Source organism: Hyla sarda, chromosome 11, assembly GCF_029499605.1.
Source record: "Hyla sarda isolate aHylSar1 chromosome 11, aHylSar1.hap1, whole genome shotgun sequence".
Taxonomy (NCBI): Eukaryota; Metazoa; Chordata; class Amphibia; order Anura; family Hylidae; genus Hyla; species Hyla sarda.
In genome coordinates, this window is record NC_079199.1 from 18,665,328 (window position 1) to 18,676,110 (window position 10,783).

The 10,783-nt window shown below is 44.6% G+C and overlaps 1 protein-coding gene across 4 annotated transcripts in view; it reads left to right on the top strand.

Annotated features, from left to right (window-relative positions):
- SAV1 (salvador family WW domain containing protein 1) overlaps positions 1-9,829 on the top strand; it is a 38,496-nt gene extending 28,667 nt beyond the window's left edge. For 3 of the 4 annotated variants that reach the window (XM_056546432.1, XM_056546433.1, XM_056546431.1), the window contains exon 5: positions 9,299-9,829. In XM_056546432.1, coding sequence (XP_056402407.1) covers positions 9,299-9,497 — 199 coding nt within the window. In that variant the 3' untranslated portion in view covers positions 9,498-9,829. The remainder of the gene's footprint in view (positions 1-9,298) is intronic. The other variant, XM_056546430.1, reaches the window with a different exon arrangement.
- Positions 9,830-10,783: the final 954 nt, after the last annotated feature.

Genomic DNA, 10,783 nt, shown 5'->3' on the forward strand with positions numbered 1-10,783 from the left:
GGCCGGACTGTCTAGGTCTCATAGACACAGTGGGGAGAAGCGCTTGCTGTTCTCTCCTGTACTTGTCATTAGTCAGAGTCTGGACACTCAGATCCTGTCGGATATAAAAATAAAATAAATCAACTTTTGACTTGTGAAAAGTTTTTACTGATAGACAGATACGCTTTCAAGGATAAGGTGGCAGGCATACAGATAATGTGCATGCTGCCGTCCCATAGTCCTCCAGTGGTCCCTCCTACAGCTCCTCCTGCCAACCCCGACTCAAATTCCTCTGATATTATTTTGGAAGAGATGTTCCAGCTCTTAATAATGAAGAATCCATCCTCTTGACCCTTTTTTGTTTTTCTGACTTTGGAATGTTAAAGCATATTTCCGGCTATGTCTTGATTTAAAAAAAAAAAAATTTTTATATTTTTTTTATTTTTATTTTTTTAGACATGCTTGCGGTCGTACATTTATTTATTTTTTTTTTTTTTTATTGGCTCATTATATTATGCCTCATATGTTTTTCCACTTAAATGTCCAAAACAGGGAAATCTGTATTTTGTTCCCATGGTGTGTGTGTGTGTGTGTGTGTGTGTGTGTGTGTGTATATATGTATATATTATACACATACACACACACACACACACACACACATACACTATAATATATATATATATATATATATATATATATATATATATATATATATATATATATATATATATATATATATATTATAGTGTATGTGTGTGTATATATATATATATATATATATATATATATATATATATATATATATAATATATATATAATATATATATATCTCTATCCATCCTTTTGTGGGCAAGAACATATGCGGTTGACGTGGAGTTGAGAAGATAAATTATATATACCTGGTGGTGGCCAAATACTGTCTCCTGTGGGCTCCATAATGGGCAATTATGATCGCAACTTGGTTAGATGGTGATACAGCTCTGAAGTTGAAACTACTGCTTGGACAGATGAATTTCTAAGTCAGTGCTTCCCAACCAGGGTGCCTCCAGCTGTTGCAAAACTACAACTCCCAGCATGCCCAGACAGCCTACGGCTGTCTGGGCATGCTGGGAGTTGTAGTTTTACAACAGCTGGAGGCACCCTGGTTGGGAAACCCTGCTATATAGAGACAGCCTTGTTTTATTATTTACAAAAAATAGTAATCAGACTGTGATGCCCCTGATTGAAAACTTTGTATGGGTGAATTCATGCTGGAAGTTGGTTTTGCAACAGCTGGAGGCACCCTGGTTGGGAAACGCTGTTCTAAGTGATCATACAGTTCTAGAAGCTGTGTGCAAGCTATTTTCTCTTTTAACTTTAAGCTCTGTTCGTTTTCTGTACACTCCCATCCCCAGGGCCGGGCAGTGAAATACATCTATAATTAAGAAATTCTCTTGAAGGCAAACCTCATTTACAGGGTGTGGGGTCTGACGAAGGGGCCATAGGCTTGGTAACATTACTCTATGTCTGGGTGCCTTAAAAGGGGTACTTTTTTATTTATTTATTTATTTTTTTAATCAAATGGTGCCAGAAAGTTAAACAGATTTGTAAATTATTTCTATAAAAACAATATATATATATTTTTTTATTATAAATTTTTATTTACCAATTTCGTCATTGACAATACCAATACAAAATGACTAATATTCATCCCTTTCTTTTTAATAATGTTTTCCAGCAAACCTGTGCAATATATATATATATATCTGTGTCACTACATAATAGTCAAAATTAGGAAGTCCCAGACCCCCTTTCCCCAGTGGAGAATTAAAGGGGTATTCCAGGCAGAAACTTTTTTATATATATCAATTGGCTCCCGAAAGTTAAACAGATTTGTAAATTACTTTTGTTAAAAAATCTTAATCCTTCCAATAGTTATTAGCTTCTGAAGTTTTCTGTCTAACTGCTCAATGATGATGTCACATCACGGGAGCGGTGCATGATGGGAGAATATCCCTTGCATGATGGGAGAATATCCCCATAGGCGCTGGACAGCTCCCGGGACGTGAGTCATCAGAAAGCAGTTAGACAGAAAACAGCAACTCAACTTCAGAAGCTAATAACTATTGGAAGGATTAAGATTTTTTAATAGAAGTAATTTACAAATCTGTTTACCGTATATACTCGAGTATAGGCCGAGTTTTTCAGCACGATTTTTCGTGCTGAAAACACCCCCCTCGGCTTATACTCGAGTGAACTCCCCCACCCGCAGTGGTCTTCAACCTGCGGACCTCCAGAGGTTTCAAAACTACAACTCCCAGCAAGCCCGGGCAGCCATCGGCTGTCCGGGCTTGCTGGGAGTTGTAGTTTTGAAACCTCCGGAGGTCCGCAGGTTGAAGACCACTGCGGCCTTCAACATCATCCAGCCCCCTCTCACCCCCTTTAGTTCTGAGTACTCACCTCCGCTCGGCGCTGGTCCGGTCCTGCAGGGCTGTCCGGTAAGGAGGTGGTCCGGTGAGGAGGTGGTCCGGGCTGCTATCTTCACCGGGGAGGCCTCTTCTAAGCGCTTCGGGCCCGGCCTCAGAATAGTCACGTTGCCTTGACAACGACGCAGATACGTCGTTGTTAAGGCAACGGCTCTATTCCGGGCCGGAAGCGCGGAGAAGAGGCGCCCCCGGTGAAGATAGCAGCCCGGACCACCTCCTCACCGGACCACCTCCTTACCGGACAGCCCTGCAGGACCGGACCAGCGCCGAGCGGAGGTGAGTACTCAGAACTAAAGGGGGTGAGAGGGGGCTGGATGATGTTGAAGGCCGCAGTGGTCTTCAACCTGCGGACCTCCGGAGGTTTCAAAACTACAACTCCCAGCAAGCCCGGACAGCCGATGGCTGCCCGGGCTTGCTGGGAGTTGTAGTTTTGAAACCTCTGGAGGTCCGCATGTTGAAGGCCGCAGTGGTCTTCAACCTGCGGACCTCCGGAGGTTTCAAAACTACAACTCCCAGCAAGCCCGGACAGCCGATGGCTGCCCGGGCTTGCTGGGAGTTGTAGTTTTGAAACCTCTGGAGGTCCGCAGGTTGAAGGCCGCAGTGGTCTTCAACCTGCGGACCTCCGGAGGTTTCAAAACTACAACTCCCAGCAAGCCCGGACAGACGATGGCTGCCCGGGCTTGCTGGGAGTTGTAGTTTTGAAACCTCTGGAGGTCCGCAGGTTGAAGACCACTGAGGGCGAATGATGAGAAGAGGATGATGAAGGGGGGGGGGGGGTGTGGGGATGATGAAGGGGGGTGGGGATGATGAAGGGGGGGGTGTGGGATGATTACAAGGGGATGATAAGGGGATGTGTGGGATGATGACAAGGGGATGATGAAGGGGGGATGTGTGGGATGATGACAAGGGGATGATGAAGGGGGGATGTGTGGGATAAGGGGATGTGTGGGATGATGACAAGGGGATGATGAAGGGGGGATGTGTGGGATGATGACAAGGGGATGATGAAGGGGGGATGTGTGGGATGATGACAAGGGGATGATGAAGGGGGGATGTGTGGGATGATAAGGGGATGTGTGGGATGATGACAAGGGGATGATGAAGGGGGGATGTGTGGGATGATGACAAGGGGATGATGAGGATGTTAATGACGGGTCTGGATGATGACAGGGGGGGATGAGGTATTTCCCACCCTAGGCTTATACTCGAGTCAATAACTTTTCCTGGGATTTTGGGTTGAAATTAGGGGTCTCGGCTTATACTCGGGTCGGCTTATACTCGAGTATATACGGTAACTTTCCGGAGCCAGTTGATATATAAAAAAAAGTTTTTGCCTGGAATACCCCTTTAAGATAGCAGCTCTTCATCCGTACCTTTTTTCCCTCCCCCATATGAACTCATTTATTTTCCTATCTAAATCCTGAAAAAACTTATTTCTAATTCCTATTGGGGTCATCCTTATGCAACACCATTGGCAACAAGATAATTTTTCTATTAAAAAAAATCTTAATCCTTCCAGTACTTTTTAGGGGCTGTATACTACAGAGGCAATGCTCTTCTTTTTGGATTTCTCCTCTGTCACGACCACAGTGCTCTCTGCTGACCTCTGCTGTCCATTTTAGGAACTGTCCAGAGCAGGAGAAAATCCCCATAGCAAACCTATGCTGCTCTGGACAGTTCCTAAAATGGACTGCAGAGGTCAGCAGAGAGCACTGTGGTCGTGACAGAAGAGAAATCCAAAAAGAAAAGCACTTCCTCCGTAGTATACAGCTCCTAAAAGGTACTGGAAGGATTAGGATTTTTTTTTTTAATAGAAGTAATTTACAAATAGGTTTATCTTTCTGGCACAAGTTGATTTAAATAGAAAAATTAATTTTTTTTCCACGGGAGTACCCCTTTAATTATAATATCTCATCAGCCCTGTGAATATAAAAGCAGAGGGTGATGAAAGCAGCTTGTGTGTATATTTAACTATAGGATACACATGTCATGGCCACTAAATGCACCCAAAAATAGCTTTATGGTTGCTTTTTTTTTTTATTTTTTACTCATATAAATTAGATAAATGGTGTGCACGCATATATAAGTAAGGTTTATTTATTTTATTTTTTTCCAGGCTAGGTACAGGATGAAGGGGTTCCATGGAAAAGTTACTGCAGTGGGTTATAAATATGGAACTGCAGGGTAACATAGCACTTCCACAGATGTTGCAAAACTACAACTCCCAGCATGCCCGGACAGCCGTTGGCTGTCCGGGCATACTGGTAGTTGTGGTTTTGCAAAATGTGGAGCTACGATCTGCATTCACACCGCAAAATTGGGGGCTGATTTGGGCACAGAATCCTTGCCTATTCTGTATTCTGTGTCACTTCTGCCCACGAACCACTTGACAGTGCAGGTAACACTGATTTTTCTGTGCAATGTTACGTTCTTAGACACTGAAATAATAAATAAATAAATGTGACCCTTTTTTTCAAAGGGTTCCATGTGGCTTATTTTTTTTATATTTTTTTTGAATTTAAAGGAACCTTAAAAAAAGTGTCAAAATATATATATTTTTTTTAAAGGACAACTGCAGCGCAATATACACTTATCCCCTATCTACAAGATAGGGGATAAGTGTTTGATCGCGGGGGTCCGACCGCTGGGACCCCCCTGAGATCTCCCTAACGGGGCGCCGCCATTAGCGCTCATAGTGAGCGCTAAGGGCGCGTAGCGTTAACCTAGAGGTCGACGGTGACGCCCCGTCTCCTCCCCGTCCCCATACAGTACTATGGGGGAGCCGGGGAGGCACGAACGCTGCCTCCCCGCCTCTCCCATAGAGATGTATGGAGGAGGCGTGCCGGCTGCAACGTCATGCAGCGGCAGGCATGCCCCCTGCACGGGACAGCCGCGGCCCTGTACAGGAGATCGTGGGGGGTCCCACCGGTCGGACACCCCGCGATCATGCACTTATCCCCTATCTTGTAGATAGTGGATAAGTGTATATTGCGCTGCAGTTGTCCTTTAATTTTAGATGCAGATTCAGCATCTTCTGTTATAGCGTGACAATTAGTACCGTGAACATAGCCACTCTAAGGCTCCTTTCACACTATGTACAGGACCTATTGTATAACACCCGTTATAAAATTGCGGGCGATCGCTGGGTAAAATGGCCATTAGAAAAGCCCTAACTTACGTTAGAACAATCCCATAGACTATAATGGGATTTACTAACGTAAGTTAGGGCTTTTCTAATGGCCATTTTACCCCGCGATCGGCCGCAATTTTATAACGGGTGTTATACAACAGGTCCTGTTCATAGTGTGAAAGGAGCCTAAGAGATCCTCTTTGCTAAAGTAAGATCCTCAGGTCACAGAACCCAGAAAAGTCACAGGTTGACAATAGTAGCATTAAAGGTGTATTCCATGGAAAAAAATACAAATAATTCATATCAACTGGCTCCAAAACGTTAAAGGAGATGTCTGGCGCAGACTTTTTCTATTCCATCCTGTCCGGGCTGCAAAAAAAAAAGACAAAACAAACTTTCACTTACCTCCAAATGTTCCCCTGGAGCCCCACAACAGCTGATTGGTCGGCCGGGCGGTCTGCTTCCTACTTCTTTTAGCCCGGTACGTCACACGGCACTTCAGCCTATCACCGGCCGAGGCGGGACATCGCTGCAGCCGGTGATAGGCTGAAGCTCCGTGTGATGTACCGGGCTAAAGGAAGTAGGAAGCAGACCGCCCGGCCGACTGATCAACTGTTGCGGAGCTCCGGGGGAACATATGGAGGTAAGTGAAAGTTTGTTTTGTCTTTTTTTGCAGCCCGGGCAGGACGGAATAGAAAAAGTCTAAGCCGGACATCTCCTTTAAACAGATTTGTAAATTACTTCTTTTTTAATCCTACCAGTACGTATAGGCTGCTGAAGTTGAGTTCTTTCCAGTCTGACCACAGTGCTCTCTGCTGACACCTCAGTCCATGTCAGGAACTGTCCGGAGCAGGAGAGGTTTTCTATGTGGATTTGTTGCTACTCTGGACAGTTCCTGAGACAGACAGACAGGTGTCAGCAGAGAGCACTGTGGTCAGACAGAAAAGAACAACTCAACTTCAGCAGCTGATAAGTACTGGTAGGATTAAGATTTTTTTTTTTTTTTTTTTATAGAAGTCATTTACAAATTTGTTCAACTTTCTGGCACCAGTTGATTTAGAAAAAAAATAAAATAATTGTTTTCCCCTTTAATGCAGTACTAGCTGTGTAGTTTGGGATGGAATCAGAAGGAGAACCGTTACCAGGCAAACCAGCCCAAGGGCACTGGCCGAGGACAAGACTGAAATGTTGTCAATACACAGTTGGGTTATAATAGAGAGTAAAGCCAAAGGTCGGAACCAGAAGTAGAACAACAAGTACTAGATGAGCCATCCTGAGTACGAGGCAGAGGATGAGACAAAAACATGGTCAAGGACTGAGTCAAAGGTCATAGTCGGGAATGGAGTCAAAGGTCATAGCCAGGAGAAGAACAGCAGTAACCAGACAAACCATCTCAATAGCGAGGCATATAGTGTGTCCTGATCCGGAGAACTTCGTCCTGATTCTGCAGAACAAAATAGTCGGAGCAACAGAGACGGAAGAACACGTAGTTCTCGGCAGTAGCCATTGCTGCTTTCTGGAATCGAAGAGTAACACACTGTAGTACCCAAAACAGACCCCCCACCTCCCCTCCTCTGCCTCATAAATGGGTGTAGGTAATGAGGTGTGTGTTTGTGCTGGGGGCACTTTTGGCTGTGTTGTAAGGAAGTCCTAGGACACGTATACAGGAGGAATTGCCCGGGGCATGTTTTGGGATTGTAGGAGAACAGACGTGGTTTGTGTACAGAGCAGCCTATTGTGAGCCTTGAGTCAACAAATATCCTTTCACTGATGGTGGTTAATGCTACAACGTCACTTCCCTATTTTGTTCCATCCCATATGATGAAAGGAAAGGAAACTTTTTGTTTATGGATCTGAAGGATCTTCTACATTTTGCAGCGTCACAAAACATACATGGATAGAATTGTAGTGGTACAACAGAAGGTGGAATAGATAACCTTGTGGATATACGGCAGTGTTTCCCAACCGGGGTGTCTGCAGCTGTTGCAAAACTACAACTCCCAGCATGCCCGGACAGCCAACGGCTGTCCGGGCATGCTGGGAGTTGTAGTTTTGCAACAGCTGGAGGCGCACTGGTTGGGAAATACTGATATGTGATATTCGAAACATGAGCGTCAGCTTCTATAGGCACGGATATGTCTGGCATTATTGTTACTATTTAAAGCAATGGTCTCAAAATGTGGCCCTCCAGATGCTGCAAAACTTCAACTCCCATCATGCCCGGAGGGCCACAATTTGAGACCACTGATTTAAAGGGTAACACGCACAACTTTATAACCCGAGACTACAGTATGGCCTAAAGTCTCAGAGACTTGCATTGGATTTCAGGCAAATCCGTATCCCGATTGCTTTAGTCTCGGCTACAAAGTTGTAGGACACTTAAACGTACTGGAGTGCTGTAAGATGGCGATCCTCAACCTGTGGCTATTTAAAGGGGTACTCTGGTGGAAAACTATTTTATTTTTAATTTTTTTTTCATATCAACTGGCTCAAGAAAGTTGAACAGATTTGTAAATGACTTCTATTAATAAATTGTAATCCTTCCAGTACTTATCAGCTGCTTTATACTACAGAGGAAGTTGTGTTGTTCTTTTCTGTCTGACCACAGTGCTCTCTGCTGCCACCGCTGTCCAGAGTAGGAGCAAATCCCTATAGCAAACATATCCTGCTCTGGACAGTTCCTGACATGGGCAGAGGTGTCAGTAGATGAACCACCAAACCCCCGGCCGGTAAAACCTACGGCCCTGGGGTTTGGTGTTTCATTAGTCTCAAGGGCCCCATACTTGCCCTGAGGGTATTTTGGTGTGTAATGAGGTGTCAGCAGAGAGCACTGTGGTCAGACAGAAAATAACTATACAACTTCCTCAGTAGTATACAGCAGCTGATAAGTACTGGAAGGATTAAGATTTTTTAATAGAAGTAATTTACAAATCTTTTTTAACTTTTTGTCACCAGTTGATGTAAAAAAAATTACCGTATATACTCGAGTATAAGCCAAGTTTTTCAGCAGGATTTTTCGTGCTGCAAACTCCCCCCTCGGCTTATACTCGAGTGAAAAAAGAAAAAAAACGTTTCTGGCTTTAGCTGTGAGGGGATGTCCCGGCCGTCCATCTCCGCCTGTCAATCCCTTCTCAGTGGTCTTCAACCCGCGGACCTCCAGATGTTGCAAAACTACAACTCCCAGCATGCCCGGACAGCCGATGGCTGTCCGGGCATGCTGGGAGTTGTAGTTTTGCAACATCTGGAGGTCCGCGGTTTGAAGACCACTGAGAAGGGATTGACAGGCGGTGATGATGAAGGGGGGGGATGATGACATGGGGGGGGGGGGGGATGATGTATTTCCCACCCTAGGCTTATAGTCGAGTCCATAACGTTTCCTGGGTTTTTGGGGTGAAATTAGGGGCCTCGGCTTATATTCGGGTCGGCTTATACTCGAGTATATACGGTAATCTAAAAAAAAAAAAAAAAAAAAAAAGGGAGTACCCCTTTAACTGTTGCAAAACTACAGCTCCCAGCATACCCTGACAACTGCACTGCAGCGGTGTCCAATCTGTGGCTCTTTAGCTGTCAAGGCATGCTGGGAGTTGTAGTTTTGAGAGTTGGGGGCTTATTGGACCATATAAAACTGAAGAGCGTACATTGGGGTAGATGACCAGAATTTTCTGCATTTTACTTGAATCTTCTGCAATGCTTCTGAACCTCCTATTTTTCTTCCTACTCACAGATATGACCACATCTTGAAGTGGGAACTCTTCCAGCTGGCAGATTTGGACACGTACCAGGGAATGCTCAAGTTACTGTTCATGAAAGAACTGGAAAGGATAGTAAAACTGTATGAAGCCTATAGACAGGCACTTATTACCGAGGTGGAGACGCGCAAACAGAGGCAACAGTGGTACGCTCAGCACAACAAGAACTTCTAGGACCCTCCGCCACCTCTTTATACTCTCCCTGTATTCTTCTTCTCCTCAGGACTGGAAATGTTTCCCCTCTTATTCTCAGTGCCTTGGTGGTTCATTTGGACAAAAATATTCCTACAGTAAATGCTTTATGTACTCATAAAAGGGAAACTCACAGAACGTAAACTTTTTGTCTGAAAGTTTTATAACCCTAAAAGATTTCTGCACATTTACCCCCCTCTATGGGTAGGTACACGCAGGGAAGTTCTCATTTGGGATGTATGAGCCAATGATTTTACTGTGATGAGATTTTCATGGAGCAAGCCACCCTATATATAGCAGGGTTTCCCAACCAGGGTGCCTCCAGCTGTTGCAAAACTACAACTCCCAGCATGCCCGGACAGCCTTCGGCTGTCCGGGCATGCTGGGAGTTGTAGTTTTGCAACAGCTGGAGGCATGCCAGTTGGGAAACACTGCACTACAAAATCAGGGTCCAGCCTGATAGGCCATTCAGGAGTCTAGGAGAGCTGGGTAGTAGCCTTTGGCTGTCCAGGTATGCTGGGAGTTGTAGTTTTGCAACAGCTGGAGGCATGCCGGTTGGGAAACACTGCAGTACAAAATCAGGGTCCAGCCTGATAGGCCATTCTGGAGTCTAGGAGAGCTGGGTAGTAGCCTTTGGCTGTCCAGGTATGCTGGGAGTTGTAGTTTTGCAACAGCTGGAGGCATGCCGGTTGGGAAACACTGCAGTACAAAATCAGGGTCCAGCCTGATAGGCCATTCTGGAGTGTAGGAGAGCTGGGTAGTAGCTTTTGGCTGTCCAGGTATGCTGGGAGTTGTAGTTTTGCAACAGCTGGAGGCACCCTGTTGGGAAACACTGTATCCGAATATATACATGCTGAGGGCTCTACTACTTAAAGGGGTACTCCGGTGGAAAACTTTTTTTTTTTTAAATGAACTGGTGCCAGAAAGTTAAACAGATTTGTAAGTTACTTCTATTTAAAAATCTGTATCCTTCCAGTACTTTTTAGCAGCTGTATGGTACAGAAGAAATTCTTTACTTTTTGAATTTCTTTTTTGTGTTGTCCACAGTGCTCTCTGCTGACACCTCTGTCCATGTCAGGAACTGTCAAGAGCAGCATGGGTTTGCTATGGGGATTTTCTCCTGCTCTGGACAGTTCCTGATATGGGCATCAGGTGTCAGCAGAGAGCACTGTGGATAAGACAAAAAAGAAACACAAAAAATTAAAGATTTTCCTCTGTAGCAAACAGCTGCTAAAATGTACTGAAAGGATTAAGATTTTTGTAATAGA